General features: G+C 39.7%; 1 protein-coding gene across 1 annotated transcript in view; it reads left to right on the top strand.

Moving 5' to 3' along the window:
* Positions 1 to 276: 276 nt before the first annotated feature.
* The window catches only part of SRP54 (signal recognition particle 54), a 46,326-nt gene continuing 26,522 nt past the window's right edge, over positions 277 to 20,080 (top strand). Inside the window, exons 1-4 of the mRNA XM_010377366.2 lie at positions 277 to 853; positions 13,073 to 13,182; positions 16,194 to 16,285; positions 17,533 to 17,617. Of these exons, the coding sequence (XP_010375668.1) occupies positions 13,105 to 13,182; positions 16,194 to 16,285; positions 17,533 to 17,617 (255 nt within the window). The 5' untranslated portion in view covers positions 277 to 853; positions 13,073 to 13,104. The remainder of the gene's footprint in view (positions 854 to 13,072; positions 13,183 to 16,193; positions 16,286 to 17,532; positions 17,618 to 20,080) is intronic.

Raw genomic sequence — 20,080 nt, 5'->3', positions numbered from 1 at the left:
CTCAAAGTCAGCGCCTGAAGCATATCTTTGCCCCCACCGCCTGCCTCTGGCTGTGGTCACTTACACTTACAGGTAGTTCGCATCCACTGTAGCAGCGCCTGGCGGTCGGCAGCAACCACAGTGCGAAGCCGCCGCAGCATCACTACCTGCTTCGCGGTGGGAAATTTTACGTTGTACGAGCAAGACTCGCAGGCACTGGTTGGCATTGTGCATGCGCAGGGAGAGACCGCCCCACCCTCCGCGGAACCCGCCTCTAGTCTGCGAAGCCCTAAGTCCCACCCCTCTACGGAGGTCTCTCGTGCGCCCGGGAATCCCTGCCTGCAGTCACACCTCCATCTCTCATCTTTACGCGCTTAGCTGGGAGTGCTCCGCCTAATCACTTTTCTTAAGGTGGATCGTCGAAGCCTGACTTCTCCCCTGAAATTACATCCCTAGACAGCCTCCTATTTTTACCACTAACTTTACTACTGCAGTTATTCAGCGGTAGAAAACTGAAACCAAAAGCCAGTCGATGCAAATAAACATCTAAACTGTTACAGGAGCCGCGCAGAAAAAACGCGGCGGTGTGCCCCGGAAGCGGAAGCGCATCCTCCTCTAGAAAGGCTGGACTACGCGGAGTGCTGACGTTTCCTCATTGGGCGGAAGGTTCGGTGGCACTCGTCGGTTTTCCAGCTGGTGGGAGTTGGCAACGCGGTGTTGGGCGTTGGGACCCTACTTTTAGTTCGGGAAGTTGGGTTGTGGGGTCATACCTGTCTGTCTGCTCCCAGCTTTTTTGGGTTTCTTTCCACGGCGTGGGGCCTCGCTAAGGAATTCCCGGCCCCTTAGGGCCACGGCGTTAGCGGTGTCTTTTGCGGTAAGTGTCTGCTTTTTCCTGCCCCACACTACGGAGGGGCAGCTAGGGGCAGTCCCAGCGCTGCTCAGGAGGCGAGAGACTCTGGGGGAAGTCTGCCTCCCTGGCCACCGGCAGTCGTTACCGAAACTGAGGTTCTGTGGCTCTTCTTTATCGCTTGTCTTGCATGAGAAGTTTTATTAAAGATGCACTGTGACCCTTTTGAGTTGTCTGCCGATTTACCCGAGCCAAATAAGATGTAGGCACTTGCAGGCCTGACTCTTCGTTTTGCTTTCCTGAGCAGGAATTTAGATGAGGCTACTTCCCCGAAAATCTTTCTACTGGTACCAGACTTTTATTTTTCCTATGTGTGTGTAGTGCTTAACACAGTGTCCTGCGCGTAGTAGACGTTCAATAAATGAATATAGAATGTCAGTTGGATGCCAATGATGATTTAAGATAGATTGATAGCTCTCTCTGTACCATTTGACGCTGCGACCATCCATTTCTTGAAACTTTCCCCTGCTGCCTTTCTTCATGCTATCCTCACCTGATTGTTTCACATGATTAATTTAACAAAATATATACTTGTTCTTGGCTACAGGGATACAGAAATGAATAACAGTAACTCTGCTATTGAGAAGCTAACGCACGTAAATATACATGATATCAAGATGGGTAATGAGAAACACTAGTTACGTGTAAAGAGTTATAGAAAGCTGTGAGAGAGCAAAAGTGCTCCTTAGGTGCTTTGTGACCCTGAGCCAGTTTCTATTCCAATCTATCCTCAATATCCTCATCTACCTAATAGGCTTGTCATGAGGAAGAAAGGAGATTAGGTAAGAGGTTTGGTTTGGTTTGGTTTAGTGCCTAGAACATAGCAATGGTTGTGCCAAATGGGAGAGAAATATTTCCCTCAAATCCCCATTCCTCAGTTTTTTTATGTGGCCAACTGGTATTTTCTACCTTAATATAGAGTACTATGCAAAAGCATCTTCAGGCCTTCCTTCCAGATTACTCCTCTAACCCCATCTATTTGGAAATTTTCGACCTGCCACAGGATTACAGTAAGATAACCATAAATTTAGCTTTTTAAAAATTGATTTTCTTCTGTGTGCCGTGGAGAAAGGGAAAGGCTTGAGCATATGCCTCTTATCCCTCTTCCTTTTTTATTTTTCACTCTTCCTTTTTCTTTTCAACATTAAGGCCAACCATTTCCAAGGAATTCTTTTGATTTTCGTTTTAATTTTCTTCTTGGTAGCATTTCATGTAAAGATTCTTTTATGGTTGACCTCATAGCCAAAAAGTATCATAAAGAAATGATTACCGGTGTTTTGAGTTATTACCTCTTGTTGTTAATTGACTTTTTTTGGTGTACGTTTTTTGCTGCAAAACTGTGAATTGGTGCTGTGGTATTTACATAAAATGAGTTTTAAAATTTGAAAACCAGTTACTTTAATGAAGAGAAAGTTGCTTGATACTTCTTGATATAATTGAATATAACCTTTGGTGCTAAGTTAAGGCAGAGGTGGTATGATGCATTATTTATCTTTTGAAGTCTTGTGTTAAACTGTTATATTTGATTAGGAGTTAGAACTTCTGTCATGCTGGGACAATTTCTGGAGTACATAGTAGGTGTAATGAATGACTAAATTAATACAAGTGGCAGCTCCATCCCAACCTCTAGTCTGTTGACTAGTTGCACTCTAATTCTCACAAGGAGCACTTTGGAAAGTAATTTTCCCTTGACTTAATAATAATCTCAGTCATTACTAAAAATTGGAAATTAGAAAAAGGTATAAGAAAAATAAAAATTACTGGGCCCAGTGGCTCACGCCTGTAATCCCAGCACTTTTGGAGGCCGAGGCAGGTGGATCACGAGGTCAGGAGTTCAAGACCAGCCTGGCCAAGATGTTGAAAACACATCTCTACTAAAAATACAAAAAATTAGCTGGGTGCGGTGGCAGGCGCCTGTAATCCCAGCTACTCGGGAGGCTGAGGCAGGAGAATCGCTTGAATTCAGAGGGCAGAGGTTGCAGTGAGCCGAGATTGTGCACTCCAGCCTGGGTGACAGAGTGAGACTCCGCCTCAAAAGAAAAAAAAATTGTTAGTTACTCATCATCCAGCTATGACAAATGTTATTTTAACAGTTTATTAAAATATAATTCTTGGCTGGGCAGGATGGCTCAAGCCTGTCCCAACACTTTGGGAGGCTGAGGCGGGCGGATCACAAGGTCAGGAGATCGAGACCATCCTGGTTAACAAGGTGAAACCCCGTCTCTACTAAAAATACAAAAAATTAGCTGGGCATTGTGGCACTCGCCTGTAGTCGCAGCTACATGGGACACTGAGGCAAGAGAATTGCTTGAACCCAGAAGACAGAGGTTGCAGTGAGCCGAGATCGTGCCACTATACTCTAGCCTGGGCAACAGAGAGACTCTGTCTCAAAAAAAAAAAAAAAAAAAAAAAAAAATATATATATATATATATATATATATATATATGTATATATACACACACACACATAATTCTTGCACAGTTCACCTAAAGTGTACAATTGAAAGGATTATAGCGTATTTACAAAGTTGTGCAACCATCACCATAATCAATTTTCATACATTTTTATCATCCCATGAAGAAACCCCATACCTGTTAGCAATCATTCCCTATTTTACTCCATCTCCTGAGCCCTAAGCAACTATTAATCCACTTTCTGTCTCTATAGATTTACGTATTCTGAACAATTCATATGGAACTATAATATGTGGTCTTTTGTGACTGGGTTTTTTCACTTACGTTTCGAAGATTAATCCATGTCGTAGCATGTGTTCAGTACTGCATTTCTTTTTATTGCCTACTGATATCCCGTTGTATTTTATTCTACATTTTACTTATCCATTCATAAGTTGAAGGATACTTGGGTTGTTTCTACTTTTTGGCTATTATGAATAATGTTGCTATGACCATTCATGTACAAGTATTTGGATAATATCTCATTAAGATTTTGATTTACAATTCCCTGATGGCTAATATTTTTTAATACTTGTTTTTAGACTGTGTTTAACAAAATATGGATTATACTACATATACAGTTTTGTAGTCTGCCTTTTGCATTTAAGCCTGTTTTTAGCATTAGCAAGCGTATTTTACAAAAGAATTTTCCTAATTTTTGTTCCCCTTTTTACTCCCCCCAAAACCATAAAGCTTGGGAAACCTTGCTTAAATTAATATACCTAGAAAATACAATCCATGTTAATATATACCAAATTATTATTGGTTGTTACCATGGTATGGGAGCTGGTAGAATTAGGGGAATTATATTTTCTACCTTAAATATTTCTGTAATGTTTCAACTTTTACAATGAACGTACGTCATTTTGTAATCACAGAACATAAAGGTGAATTATTTCCCTGTGGAATAAGTAGATTCAGCATGAAAAACACTTCCTAAATGTGAAAGTCATAATTAACATTGTAAAGTTAGTCATTAAAATATATTTTACTAAGCTGGGCACGGTGGCTCATGCCTGTAATCCCAGCACTTTGGGAGGCTGAGGCGGGCGGATCACGAGGTCAAGAGATCAAGACCATCCTGGCCAACATGGTGAAACCCCGTCTGTACTAAAAATACAAAAATTAGGTGGGCATGGTGGCATGTGCCTGTAGTCCTAGCTACTTGGGAGGCTGAGGCAGAAGAATTGCTTGAACTTGGGAGGCGGAAGTTGCAGTGAGCTGAGATCACGCCACTGCACTCCTGCCTGGTGACAGAGCGAGACTCCATCTCAAAAAATATATATATATGTGTGTGTGTGTGTGTATATTTTTTTTTTTACTAAATACAATACTTATAGGCCATTTTGTTAACTAAATTTACTTTTCTGTGGTCCTAGACTGTGAACACATATGCTGTGCAGAATTAAGAAAAATATTTAGTATTAAAGTCAGAAAAGCAAATACTGGTTATTAGCCTTTGACTACTTTATAGAAAAGTATACAGTTGTCCCTTGGTATCTTGGGGGGATTGATTCCAGGACCAAAATCAGAGGATGCTCAAGTCCCTGATATAAAATGGCGGAGTATTTGCTTATAACCTACGCACATCCTTCCATATACTTTAAAGCATCTCTAGATCATCTATAAATACCTAATACAAAATGTAAATAGTTGTTATACCATATTTATATACTTAAGTAAATACTTGTTATACTGTATTGTTTAGGAAATAATGACAAGAAATGCCTGTAATGCCTGTATCTGACGTGTTCACTACAGACACAATTTTTTTCTGAACATTTTGATTTGTGGTTGGTTGAATCCATGGTTGTGAAGCCCCAGATACAGAAGGCTGATTATACTACGTAGAAGTAATTTTTCTAAGTGTACTTAGTTCTTGAGGCTAGTATTGATTCAAAAAGTCATTGACAAGGACTTAGAAGAAAGAACTTTTGGCCAGGTGCGGTGGCTCACGCCTCTATAATCTGAGCACTTTGGGAGGCCGAGGCGGGTGGATCACCTGAGGTCAGTAGTTCAAGACCAGCCTGACCAACATGGTGAAACCCTGTCTCTACTAAAAATACAAAAAATTACCTGGGTGTGGTGGCGAGCGCCTGTAATCCCAGCTGCTCTGGAGGTTGCAGTGAGCTGAGATTGCCCCATTGCACTCCATCCTGAGCAACAAGAGTGAAACTCCATCTCAAAAAATAAAAAAAGAACTTTTATGTAGGGATTGTGTTGTAATACGATTTGACATATCTGATCATTAGACTCTGTTTTATAATCTTAGATCAGACAAATCTGACATGAATATTTATAATTGTTTATGTAGAGAAAGGTGGGTTTTTGGACACTGCAGCTTCTGTTGAATAAGAATCTGGCAGTTGTAATTGGCACTAAATTTTAAAGATGCCAGGAGTGGCTCCTGGATGATGGGACAGACACTTTAGTAAGATTGTTCAGAAAATGTCCACCTTACTTACACTCCAGATAATACAGAGATTGATAGTCAGTATCATTAAAAAAAGAAAGGAAGTTAATAATCTGCTAGGTTTTTGAAGACAGCTTTATACGCATTGTCTCATTTAATCCTCACAACAGGCGTTCAGGGTAACTACCTTGGTAATGGTATTATCTCCATTTTGCAAGTGAGGAAAGTGAGGCTCAGAGAGATTAAGTAAATGCCCAAAGTAACATAGCCAGTATGTAACAGAGCTAGGATTTGAATCTAAGTCTATCAGACTCCAAAATCTATACTCTTTCCAGTACTTCACACTGCAGCAGTAAGTGTGTTACTTGGCCCTGTGCTTACCTTACTTAGGACACCCCAAACTTCAGCCTGTTTCCATTGCTCACTGTCTAAATCCTAGTCAGACCCCAGTTAGAAGACCCTGTAACTCGAGCCAGGATCAGTCCTTGTATGTACTGTTCTGATTGCTGTGGTACTTATCATGTCTTTCTGAATGTTGCAATTATGCCTTCACAAAGAGGAATATATATCTTTAAATATGATTAAAATATTATTTCTCCTATTATGGCATAGCAGCAAAATTTGTCCTTGCAGTTTCCAGCAGGTATATTCAACCCTATAATTTAAAGCCTTATTCATACTCTAGCCAAAGGACTGTTGGAAGTCGTTTTGCTTTTTTTGGCAGGGAATGGCTGTTCTATTCCCTATCCTACTTATATCGTAAAATTGTTGTAAGAGTGGATTGAGGTAATAGATGTTCAATTGTAGGAAAGTACTGTGTGCTAATCTGTTACCTTTCTAAAAGCCCCATCTAAGTAGAGATTCTTCTTTTGTGAAATTCTAGCATATCCAGATTTATTTCTATAAATTCGTTTTAGTTAGGCAAGAGAATCTTGAGAGTGTCCTTGAATTGTAGATTACTCCAATCTGAGATTAAGGCTTAGCTATTAACATACAAAAGATGTTTTGCACTTTACTGTACATATTAGAACAAGATGAGATTAATTTTTAAGTATCTTGTTGGAAATGCATGACAGGGAAATTCTGAAGAAGAATTATAAGTAATGACAGATAGATATATTTAATGTACAGTATAAATTACCCAAGTTATTGATTTTCTTTTGATTCATCGTATTATCTTCATTGATTTATTTTGGTGGCTTTTAACAAGTATTTGCAATGCCTTTCATGACTTTAGTTCTTTGGTCTCACTTTTTCCCTAAGGCCTTAAATACTTCATTTCATTCATTCATAATGTTCATTTTTATTAAGGATTTACTATGTAAGACTGAGGATAGATAAAGCAGTGAACTCACAGGAGAAAGCAAAAGAGGCAAAAATCCCTGCCCTTATGCAGGTTAAATTTCTTTTTTTTCTTTCTTTCTTTCTTTTTTTTTTTTTGTTGAGATGGAGTTTTGCTCTTTTACCCAGGCTGGAGTGCAGTGGCACGATCTGGGCTCACCGCAAGCTCCACCTCCTGGGTTCAAGCGATTCTCATGCCTCAGCCTTCTGAGTACCTGGGATTACAGGCATCTGCCACCACGCCTGGCTAATTTTTGTATTTTTAGTAGAGACAGGGTTTCACCGTGTTGGCCAGGCTGGTCTCGAACTCCTGACCTCAGGAGATTCACCCACCTCGGCCTCCCAAAGTGCTGGGATTACAGGCGTGAGCCACCGTGCCTAGCTGTAGCTTACATTTCAATAGTGAGATTATAGATGACAAATAATATAAATAAGCCATATGTCAGTTGATAATAGAACAATAGGAAAAAATATAGGGAAGGGGGTTGCAGTTTTAAATAAGTGATTAGGGAAGACCTCATTGAGTAATGGCATCTGGACAAATCTGAAGGAAATGAGGGAGGGAGTTATGTTGTCAAGCAGAGGAAGAGCATGCCGGCTAGTACCGAGACACTGACGTGGAAATGTGTAACAGCAATAGCAAGGAGGTCAGTATGATTAAAATCATTCATGCGTGTGTGTGTGTGTGTGTGTGTGTGTGTGTGTGTGTGTGTGTGTGTGTGTTGAGGGGGCCTTACAGTCCATTCTGCGGACTTTACATCTGTGTGTGTTAAGATTTTAAGCAAAATTCTAACATGGAGTTTCCAGGAACATATCATCCTTGGACATTGTAGAGGAAACACTGTAAATGAAAGGTATTATAAGATGTTCTTATTCCTCTACTGAAATGCAAGATTTTATTTTATTGTTTTTGTGTTTTGTGTTTTTGAGACAGAGTTTCACTCTTGTCACCCAGGCTGGAGTGCAGTGGCGCCATATCGGCTTACTGCAACCTCCACCTCCTGGTTCAAGCGATTCTCCTGCCTCAGTCTCCCGAGTAGCTGGGATTATGGGCATGTGCCACCAACCACGGCTAATTTTTGTGTTTTTAGTAGAGATGGGGTTTTGCCATGTTGGCCAGGCTGGTCTTGAACTCCTGACTTCAGATGATCCACCCGCCTTGGCCACCCAAAGTGCTGGGATTACAGGCATGAGCCACTGGGCCCAGACAGATTTTATTATTTTATATATTAAAACTATATGTATTCATGTATTATATAATAAATTATATATGTTTTTTAATTTAAGGCAAAAATGTTTTAAAATATACTGCCAGTAACTACTTACAGAAGGAAAAGTGTATTGGAAAACCTCACAGAAGTTTTTAAAATTTTTTAATTTAAAACAACCAGTTTACATGGAAAGTTAGATTTATATTTAAGAATTACCTAGGCAGCCATAAAAAGAATGAAATCATGTCCTATGCAGCAACATGGATGGAGCTGGAGGCCATTATCCTAAGAGAGCTAATTCAGAAACAGAAAATCAAATATCTCATGTTCTCACTCATAAGTGGGAGCTAAACATAGGTACACATGGACATAAAGATGAAAATAGTAGACACAGAGCATTCCAAAATGGGGGAGTTTGGGAGGAGACTGAAGATTGAAAAAGTACGTCTTGGGTTCAAGGTTCAATATTTGGGTCATACGTGTGTAAGCCCAGTCCCCAGCATTACACAGTATACTGATGTAACAAATATACACATGTACCCTCTGAATCTAAAATAAATTAATTTAAAAAATTAAAGACACTTCCTAGAGTTTGCTTCCAAAAAAGTTAACTAGTATAGCTTATTTATTTAGAGATGGAGTCTCACTCTGTCTCCCAGGCTGGAGTACAATGATGTGATCTCGGCTCACTGCAACCTCCACTTCCCGGGTTCAAGTGATTCTCCTGCCACAGCCTCCTGAGTAGTTGGGACTACTGGAGTGCACCACCATACCCGGCCAAGTTTTGTATATTTTGTAGAGATGGGATTTCACCGTGTCGACTAGACTGGTCTCAAACTCCCAACCTTAAGCAATCTGCCCACCTCGGCCTCCCAGAGTGCTGGGGTTACAGGCGTAAGCCACCATGCTTGGCCTAGTGTAGCTTTTTAAAGTGAAGGATGATCTGTTTATGACATGACCTCTAAAAAAGTTAATTGTGGTGTCATGAATAGGATTATATCACTCCCAGTACCATGGTAAAGGATGTGAACTGAAACATCTGAATCTTATTTCTTAAATGAAGAATATTAATTTAAGGATCAATAATTATTTTGTGTAATGGGTATGGCATAAGAAATAAGTCCTGGATCTTTTCCATGAAGTAGTTGGCTCTCAGATTAAGTAACAATGTAATTGTAAAAAAATCTTATGGTAAGCAATTTTTTTTCAATTTCATCAAGTATTGGTAGTAAGTTTTTTTAAAGTTCTAAATTACCAAATTGTACTTGAGTAAAAGTGTAGTGTTTAATTTGTAGCTCAGCCTGGGATATCTGTTTGCCAGTGATAGGTCCTCGAATGCATTTTCACTTCCTGCCTTTTTTTGATTCCTCTCACCTCTTTGCTTTCTCTATGGTGAATGAGTCAGCTACTTAATTTTCCTGTTTGTCTTAAAATTAATTAATTAATTAATTTATTGAGACGGAATTTCGCTCTTGTTGCCCAGGCTGGAGTGCAATAGCGCGATCTGTGGCTTACCGCAATCTCCACTTCCCGGGTTCAAGCGATTCATCTGTCTCAGCCTCCCAAGTAGCTGGCATTACAGGCATGTGCCACCATACCCGGCTAATTTTGTATTTTTAGTGGAGACGGGGTTTCTCCATTTTGGTCAGGGTGGTCTCGAACTCCCAACCTCAGGTGATCCGCCCGCCTCAGCCTCCCAAAGTGCTGGGATTACAAACGTGAGCCACTGCACCCAGCCCCAAATTTATTTTTTTTAATACGGATGTTCACCCTTGTTGCCCAGGATGGAGTGCAATGGTGTGATCTCAGTTCACTATAACCTCTGCCTCCCATCTTCAAGTGTTTCTCCTGCCTCAGCCTCCCGAGTAGCTGGAATTACAGGTGCCTGCCACCATGCCCAGCTAATTTTTTTTTTTTTTTCTGTATTTTTGAGACGGGGTTTTGTCATGTTGGCTAGGCTGGTCTCGAACTCCTGACCTCAGATGATCCACCCACCTCAGCCTCCCAAAGTACTGGGATTACAGGTGTTAGCCACCATGCCCGGCCCTGTTTCTCTTATTTTTAATCCCCTGTGTATTTTGTAGAGGGGATCTGGTCTGCATAATCTTGGTTGACTAAATTAGACTACATTAGCTCAGAAGGGTTACCAAAACACTTGTTTTGAAGAGTTACCTTTTCTGTTAATATTGTTCATATTGGAAAATTGATACTCCCCAGACCTTGTTTTTAGAGCCCTTTGAAATCTCTGTTTCCTTCTAACTGTATACTCCTCTGTCCTGACCTGAATGTTTTTTTTCCTGTCCCCTAAATAATGCCCAGTGATCCATAAGTACAGTGCATATATAAGGCATAAGTGTGTCCCAGATTTGTCTCTCTCCATTTTTGACTATGCTATTTCATCTTCCTCAAATTCCGTTTTGTCTTTTCCACTTACTAAAATTCTACTATTATTTCAGGATCAAATTCATACTCAGTCTTTCCAATAAAGCCTGTACCCTCTGCCTTAGTCTAAAATTCTTCCTTTTCTTTTTTCTTTTTTTTTTTTTGGAGACAGAGTCACACTCTGTCACCCAGGTTGGAGTGCAGTAGTGTGATCATGACCTCCTTGGCTCAAGCAATCCTCCCGTCAGCCTCCTGAGTAGCTGGGACTACAGGCACATGCCGCCATGCCTGGCTACTTTTTTATTTTTTTATTTTTTGAGACGGAGTCTCGCTCTGTCGCCCAGGCTGGAGTGCAGTGCCCGAATCTCAGCTCACTGCAAGCTCCGTCTCCCGGGTTTACGCCATTCTCCTGCCTCAGCCTCCCGAGTAGCTGGGACTACAGGCGCCCGCCACCTCGCCCGGCTAGTTTTTTGTATTTTTTTTTAGTAGAGACGGGGTTTCATCGTGTTAGCAAGGATGGTTTCGATCTCCTGACCTCGTGATCCACCCGTCTCGGCCTCCCAAAGTGCTAGGATTACAGGCTTGAGCCACCGCACCCGGCCTTTTTTTTTTTTTTTTTAAGAGATGAGGTCCTGCTATGTTGCCCAGGCTGGTTTCCAACTCCTGAGCCCCAGTGATCCTACTTCCTTGGCCTCCCAAAGTGCTGGCATTACAGGCTTGAGCCACTGTACCTGGCCTTTTTCTTCCTATTTCTTTTTTTTTTCTTGTTCCAGAGAAGCAGAATCAATAAAGTGTGTGTGTGTGTGTGTATAAATATATACAGAGAGAGATAGATATAAAGATATTTATTTATTTATTTATTTATTTATTTTTTCCGAGATGGAGTCTCGCTCTGTTGCCCAGGCTGGAGTGTAGTGGCCGGATCTTAGCTCACTGCAAGATATTTATTATAAGGAATTGGCTCAGGCCGTTATGGAGACTTAAATCTCAAGATCTGTAGGATGAGTTGGCAAGCTGGAGACCCAGGAGAGCCTATGGTGTAGATCCAGTCTGAATCTGAAGGCCTGAGAACTCAGAGCCATTGATGTAGTTTTAATCCAAATGCTTGAGACCCACAAAGAACCAATGTTTCAGTTTGAAGGCAAGAAAAACTGATGTCCCTGTTAGTAAGCAGTCAAACAGGAGGAATTCTCTCTTAGTGTTCATTTTAGTGTGCATTTATGTGCCTTGTCTTACCAGCTAGTAGATAAGCGTCTTGAGGGCAGGGACTACAAACCATATTTGCTTGTTTATCACCCATAAGCCCTTGCATCCTTACAAGTAGTAAGTACATTTAATATATAATACTTTATAAAATAGTAAGATTTTAGAGCTGGAAAGGGTTTTTGACTCTTACTTAACTGAAACAGAAAGTCTGTTGCATGTAACTTTTTTGGAAAAACCAGGATTAGGATTTTATTTTTGATTACTCATCCAGGGTTTTTTCTAGTAATTCTTATTAATAAATGATAACTTAAATCGTTATCTTATGTTAGAGTTTTCCTGGAATCAGAAACAGGTTTAAAATAGGAAGAGAACCAGCCTTGGCAGTATAGTGAGACTGCGTCTCTACAAATAATAAAAATTAGCTGGGCATGGTGACAGGCACCTGTGGTCCCAGCTACTTGGGAGGCTAAGGCAGGAGGATTGCCTGCTCCCAGGAAGTTGAGGCTGCAGTCAGCTGCGATCACACCACTGCACTCCAGCTTGGGTGACAGAGTGAGACCCTGTCTCAAAAAAAAAAAAAAAAGAAGAGTAAAATAATATACCTCTTTCCTTTGTGGTTAGAAGAATAAAATGAAATAATGTATGTGGAATCACTTAGTACAGTGCTTTAGTACAGCTAATAGCTCAACAGTTGCTTTTTTTGTACTAGAAAAGTTATTAAAACTTTTTTTTTTTTTTTTTTTGTTTGGGAGCAAGAATCAAAATAGTTTGCAGAGTCCTTTAATGTGGGAAATTAGGCAATATTCCTGGAGATTTCACCTTATTTTCCTCTTTTAATTTAAAAATGTTCAAGATACATAATTCAGTTCATAAGTATTGTGCCAAAAAAAGAACATATTTAATGAGTTTGTCATTATTTCCTCAAAGTATATTATTTGACATGTTAAATTTGCTGATTCATATACAGGATTCCAATTAAGTATTTGAATATAAGGCATCATAACCAAGTGGCAGTTTTATCTTTATGACATGACCATATTTAAGCACAGGTTGAGGCTAAGGAAGGTGAAATTACAGTATCTAAACACTAGAGTGATTTGAACTTAAAATACTCTTTAGAACTCTTCAGTCATGGGAAATCAAATTGATTATTTTCATTTAATTTTTTTTCCTCTCCAGAGTTTTCGTAAGTACATCTTAAAGCTGTCAAGATGGTTCTAGCAGACCTTGGAAGAAAAATAACATCAGCATTACGCTCGTTGAGCAATGCCACCATTATCAATGAAGAGGTATGTAAAATATTGTATGAAATATATATGATTGTATATTATCACTAGCATTGGGAAGATGGCTTATTAATAAACTCTGTATGTATATGTATTTTGATGTAGACTTAATACTTGTAGACAAAAACCTAAAAGTGGATTCAGTAAGTAGTGTTTTATTGAGAAATTAACTACAACTTCAAATTTACTTCAACTTTCTATAAAGAATTTTCCAAAAAAAAATCCAAAACAAAACTGACCTTAACTTACTTGTAAAAATGACATATTTTATCATTTGAAAGTGTCTTAAATCTGCAACTGTACTTTTGTTTTCTCTGTTGATAAAGACCTAAAATTTCATTACCCTGCTTCTTTCTTCTTGGCTAGGCCTGTGTTTATCTGTCCTTTTCTTTGTGACTTTTATTTAGCATTTTTGTAAAAGGCTAGCATTTCCATCTTGTCTGTTTTGATTCACTTTCTTCGAAATCTTCAGTTTTTTGGAGATTTTTGTAAGCCACTCCTTAGATCATATTAAAATACTTTTCTTCCTGGCTATATTGTTTTAAGATATTTCTTTGTTTCATTTGTCCCCCACAGATTGTATCTTAATGGTTTATTAATTGAAAAAGATGACTATGGTTCACAAGTATACTTTATATTTTGTATTAACAATGGGAAAGTACTGAATTTGGTGTTAGAAGGCATTGTTTAGAGTCCCACTGTAGCTATTTAGTAGCTGTACGATGTAAATTTGGGCAACTCAACTTTAGATTCCTTAGTGTGTAAAATAGGAAAATAGCATTTACCATAGAAAATAGTTTTAAGTATCAAATGAACTTTCTAACTTGGAGGTTAGAAAACTAATTCTTACGTAGAATTTTATCTCAACACTAAGCTAATGGAATTAAATAATTTTGAGACCATCTTAGAGATCATTTAGTTCAGCCTCTTATTTAACAGAAACAAAAAGTCAGTTTCATGTGATTATTTGGAAGAACCAGGATTAGAAACTTTTTTTTCCTAATTCCTCATAAAGGGCTTTTTCTAATACTTCTTATTAAATAATAAATCATAACTTAAATCATTTTTGGTCTTGTATTTCAGAATAAATAAAACAACTTTCCAAACAGTTTTCCCTGTTGGGTAGCCCTTATGTTCTTTGTGTTTATAGTAGAAAGGAAAGGAAACCAGGGGAGGAGTTCTTGGTGGGAAGTAGAGTAACAGCTGTTGCTTAAATTGGCAGCTTCTCTGTTCTTGATACTGTGCTGCTAGCTAATTAACAAGGAGAAAGCCCTCTAGTGAAAGATCACTTCCAGTTTTATCAGACTCCTTTAATAAGGGATAGAGAAAATTGATAAGCCTCTCCTTGTAGGGCATACAAAGTGAGGTGAAGGAGAGAGTTCATTCAACAAATATTTGAGGGCCTATGTTTTTGCAGACATTTTTGCTGGCACCAGAGATACAGCGGTGAACAAAATAGACTAAAATTCCTACCCTCATAGAGCTTACATTCTAGTGTGTGAGCACTTTATGTACATGAGTGGCTAAAGCCTCATCTTTTCTTAAGACTTAATTTTATGACCTTTCAACTACAGTGCCTTGCAGTTCAACAAACATATGATGATAATAAGTTATTAATGGAGGGTAGCCTTTCCAACTGTATTCTGCTGCTCTAAGTAAAAGTGACAAGACTGGCTAACTTTCTTCTGTCACATTTACTTCCATAGTTGTCCAGTTTTTAAGAAAAGCAAATATTAGCCGGGCGCGGTGGCTCAAGCCTGTAATCCCAGCACTTTGGGAGGCCGAGACGGGCGGATCACGAGGTCAGGAGATCGAGACCATCCTGGCTAACATGGTGAAACCCCGTCTCTACTAAAAATACAAAAAACTAGCCGGGTGAGGTGGCGGGCGCCTGTAGTCCCAGCTACTCAGGAGGCTGAGGCAGGAGAATGGCGTGAACCCGGGAGGCGGAGCTTGCAGTGAGCCGAGATTGCGCCACTGCACTCCAGTCTGGGCGACAGAGCGAGACTCCGCCTCAAAAAAAAAAAAAAAAAAGAAAATATTAAGCCAGGCGTGGTGGCTCACACCTGTAATCCTAGCACTCTGGGAGGCTGAGGTGGGTGGATCACCTGAGGTCAGGAGTTTGAGACCAACCTGGCCAACATAGTGAAACTCTGTCTCTACTGAAAATATAAAAAATTAGCTGGGCGTGATGGCAGGCACCTATAATCCCAGCTACTAGGGAGGCTGAGGCAGGAGATTCGCTTGAATCCAGGAGGTGGAGGTTGCAGTGAGCCGAGATCATGCCATTGCACTCCAGCCTACGCAACAATAGCGAAACTCCATTTCAGAAAAAAAGAAAAGCAAATATTGTGATTGTATACCACTACGTAATAACAACAGGAGCTCTTCAGTAACTTAGAAAACGTCAAAGACAACATCTATTTGTAGAAACTTTTTTTGGCTTGTATATTGTCTTTATTATTATTACTTTGTGTGTGTGTGGGTTTTTTTGTTTGTTTTTGTTTGTTTTTTTTTTGAGACAAAGTCTTACTCGGTCGCCTAGGCTGGAGTGCAGTGGCACTATCTTGGTTCACTGCAGCCTCAGCCTCCTGAGTAACTGGGATTACAGACACATGCCACCATGCCTAGCTAATTTTTGTATTTTTAGTAGAGATGGAGTTTCGCCATGTTGGCCAGGCTGGTCTTGAACTCCTGACCTCAAGAGATCTGCCCACCTCGGCCTCCCAAAGTGTTGGGATTACAGGCGTGAGCCACCATGCCCGGCCTATAATTACTTTTACATAGGAATAAAATTGTGGTAATTAATACTTGGGTGTGTAAAACTAAATGGGGTTTCTTATTTTGACAAAATGACTTAACATTTAATAAAATTATCTCTTTAGAACTAACTGAAGAACCCAGTATTGTATTATTTTATTAAGCTATGGTCATATGATTGATCAACCATTGTTTTTATGCAACTTAAATTATACACTGGGTACTTTAAATTTCATTTATTTCTTTATTTTCAGGTATTGAATGCTATGCTAAAAGAAGTCTGTACCGCTTTGTTGGAAGCAGATGTTAATATTAAACTAGTGAAGCAACTGAGAGAAAATGTTAAGTAAGTTAAATTAATCAGGTAAAAAACAGGCACAGTTAAGTTTAGTTTACAGGAAAGAAGTGCTAACTGGAAGTGTTTGCTATATCAGGAATCATTTCTGCTCTGCAGCACTGGAAAAGTGCTCATATGTTCAGCGAGAGCATGTGTAGTACTTTTCCATAATGGAAGTTCAAAGAATAAACTACATGTGGTTTTCATTTAATTACATTTTTTTTTCTATTTTACTAGTCTTTTATTTGGATGGATTTGATTAAATACTGATAGTATTTTAATATATAAAGCCTTTTAACAATTCAGGTTCTTCTTAGAAAAGTACTGCAATTTTATTCTTTTTAGGCTTAAGATGATATTAACCGTTATTGGAGAGCTGTATTCTCTTTTGTTCTCCTTTTGGTTTCTCTGTTTCATATTTGATTGAGGAATTAATGTGTGTGGTCTCAGTTGTCATATTCATTGGGAGAGGCACTGAGTTGGCAGGACATACAGAACAATACAGGTAGCTGAGTTAACGCTTGAATCTTATCCCTTATCATGCTTTAGATATTTCTTCTTGTATTGTTAGACTGGGATTAGTTGTGGGACTACCAGCATTTAAGCAGTTAGAAATAGAGAAAGTAGCCGGGCGTGGTGGCTCACGCCTGTAATCCCAGCTCTTTGGGAGGCTGAGGCGGGAGAAACATGAGGTCAGGAGATGGAGACCAGCCTGGCCAACATGGTGAAACCCCGTCTCTACTAAAAATACAAAAAATTAGCCGGGCATGGTGGCATACGCCTGTAAACCCAGCTACTCGGGAGGCTGAGGCAGGAAAATTGCTTAAGCTTGGGAGACAGGTTGCAGTGAGCCGAGATCATGCCGCTACACTCTGGCCTGGCCCACAGAGTGAGACTCTGTCTCAAAAAAAAAGAAGAAATAGAGAAAGTAGTCCTGATTTCTGTTGTAAAGATATATAAAATATATAAGCTGCAAGCAAAGTAAATAAAACTAGTTCTTTGTGGTGATACTAGGACAAATTTATACTTTCAGGTGTAATCCTTGAAAACCAAAGTCTTGTGTCTAATACTTCATGGCTAAAACTCTTTATGATATAGACTTACGAATCTGTAGTAATTACATGCATGTTAATTGGAAGACTATTAATATGAATGACTGAATAGTCGTACATTCTTTGGAGCAGAAGCTTTTTTTTCTTAGAGTTTCTTAACTGATTTTCTCCTCCCCATCCCAATCACCAACCACCATCATAAAGGTCTGCTATTGATCTTGAAGAGATGGCATCTGGTCTTAACAAAAGAAAAATGATTCAGCATGCTGTATTTAAAGAACTTGTGAAGGTAAAAGTATATGAAGATTGTGCTGTGATTCTATACTCAGTGGATAAAAATACATTAGCACTACACATATTTCAGAATATTTTTAACATGTCTTTATGGAATATTCATCTGTATTAAAATATTAATGAAAGGATTATTAAGTTTTCTTAGGGACTTTTGTTTTTTTTTTTTTGAGAAGGAGTTTCACTCTCGTTGCCCAGGCTGGAGTGCAATGACACGATCTTGGTTCACCGCAACCTCCGCCTCCTGCGTTCAAGTGATTCTCTTGCCTCAGCGTCCTGAGTAGCTGGGATTACAGGCATGCACCACCACGCCTGGCTAATTTTGTATTTTTGGTAGAGACAGGGTTTCTTTATGTTGGTCAGCCTGATCTTGAACTCCCGACCTCAGGTGATCTGCCCGCCTTGGCCTCACAAAGTACTGGGATTACAGGTATAAGCCAGTGCACCTGGTCAGGACCTATTTTTATTGTAGACTTTACTGAATATACAGAATTCCGAGTGCAGATATGAAGGCTAGTACTATTCCTGCAAAAAATGCCAAAACCAAGATGCGATGAGTGAAATTTCACTGCAGATTGGTTGATGAAAGGGCGTAAGTTTTTCTTCTTTCACTATTGTGTTTTGCCTAGTGATGGTCCTGCTTTTATACGGCAAAGTCACACATACAAATATTCTTTTCTACACTGTTCATTGTGTAAGGAATTTCCTTTGCAAAGACCGAGTATCCCAATTCTTGCCTAGATTATGAGCAATTTTGAATTAGTGAAAGTTTTATTTTCAAGTAGTAAATGTAGTCGGTTGCCCCTGCCTCATCTTATTGCTGATCATGCAAATTATGGTGAAAATCTTAGAGCTTAAAATATATATATATTGGCTCAGTTGTAGAAGAAAAAAGAAAGGAGCTGTTAAAAAATTATTTTAGTCCAGGCGCAGTGGCTCATGCCTGTAATCACAGTGCTTTGGGAGGCGGAGGTGGGAAGATTCCTTGAGGCCCAGAGTTTGAGACCAACCTGGGCAATGCAGTGAGAACCAGTCTCTACAAAAAAAAAAAAAAAAATTGGTAAAAATAACTGGTGCAGGCCAGGTGCAGTGGCTCACATCTGTAATCCCAGCACTTTGGGAGGCTGAGGTGGGTGAATCACCCAAGGTCAGGAGTTCGAGACCAGCCTGACCAACATGGTGTAATCCTGTCTCTACTAAAAATACAAAAATTAGCTGGGCATGGTGGTGCACATCTGTAGTCCCAGCTACTGAGGAGGCTGAGGCAGGAGAATTGCTTGAGCCCCAGAGTTCAGGGGTGCAATGAGCCATGATTGTGCCACTGCACTCCAGACTTGGGGAGAGGGTGAGACCCTGTCTTAAAAAAAAAACAAAAAAAATTTTTTTAGAGCAATAGATGGCTACTAGTTCTACATTTTTTTCCCCCACATTGTATGAATATTTTCTTTCTTTTTTTTTTTCTTGAGTCTCCATCTGTCACTCAGGCTGAAGTGCAGTGGCATGATCTCTGCTCACTGCAACCTCTGCCTGCCGGGCTCAAGCAGTTCTCCTGTCTCAGCCTCCTGAGTAGCTGGGACTATATAGGTGCACACCACCACACCCAACTAATTTTTGTATTTTTGGTACAAACGAGTTTTCACATCTTGGCCAGTCTGACCTCCAACACCTGACCTCAAGTGATCCACCCGCCTCGGCCTCCCAGAGTGCTGGGATTACAGGCATGAGCCACCATGCCCGGCCTGAATATTTTTATTTACTGTTTTGGTACCAAACGCACTGATAGGATTTTGAAAAAGTTGTGTATCTCAGACGAGTATGTAATTTTCATTTACTCCACTAGACTAATTAATTAAAAAAAGAAAAAAAAGAAATTCAGACCTAAAAGAGGTCAGAATTTATCCTGTTCATACTTACCAGTTTGCAGTTGAGAAAACTGAGCTAGTTAGTAACAGACCCAGGTATGATCTCCAAACTCCTTGTGTAAGACTCTTCATTTCCTAATTGCTTTTTACTTAGTGTCTGAGGTCAGCACAGTGTGAATGGAACTTTTTCTTTTTCTTTTTTCTTTTTTTTTTTTTTTTGAGATGGAGTCTTGCTCTGTTGCTAGGCTGAAGTGCAGTGGCACGATCTTGGCTCACTGCAACCTCTGCCTCCCGGGTTCAAGCAATTCTCCTGCCTCAGTCTCCCAAGTAGCTGGGATTACAGTCGTGCGCCACCTTGCCCAGCTAATTTTTTTTTTTTTTTGTATTTTTAGTAGAGACGGGGTTTCACTATGTTGGCCAGGATGGTCTCGATCTCCTGACCTAGTGATCCGCCCACCTTGGCCTCCCAAAGTGCTGGGATTACAAGCATGAGCCACCGTACCCGGCCTTTTTTTTTTTTTTTTTTTTTTTTTTTTTTTTAAAGAGACAGTCTGACTCTGTTACTCAGGCTGGAGTGCAGTGCTGCAATCATGGCTCAC

The sequence above is a fragment of the Rhinopithecus roxellana genome, chromosome 5, assembly GCF_007565055.1.
Source record: "Rhinopithecus roxellana isolate Shanxi Qingling chromosome 5, ASM756505v1, whole genome shotgun sequence".
NCBI classification, from domain to species: domain Eukaryota; kingdom Metazoa; phylum Chordata; class Mammalia; order Primates; family Cercopithecidae; genus Rhinopithecus; species Rhinopithecus roxellana.
This window is presented reverse-complemented; position numbering and strand designations above follow the sequence as displayed.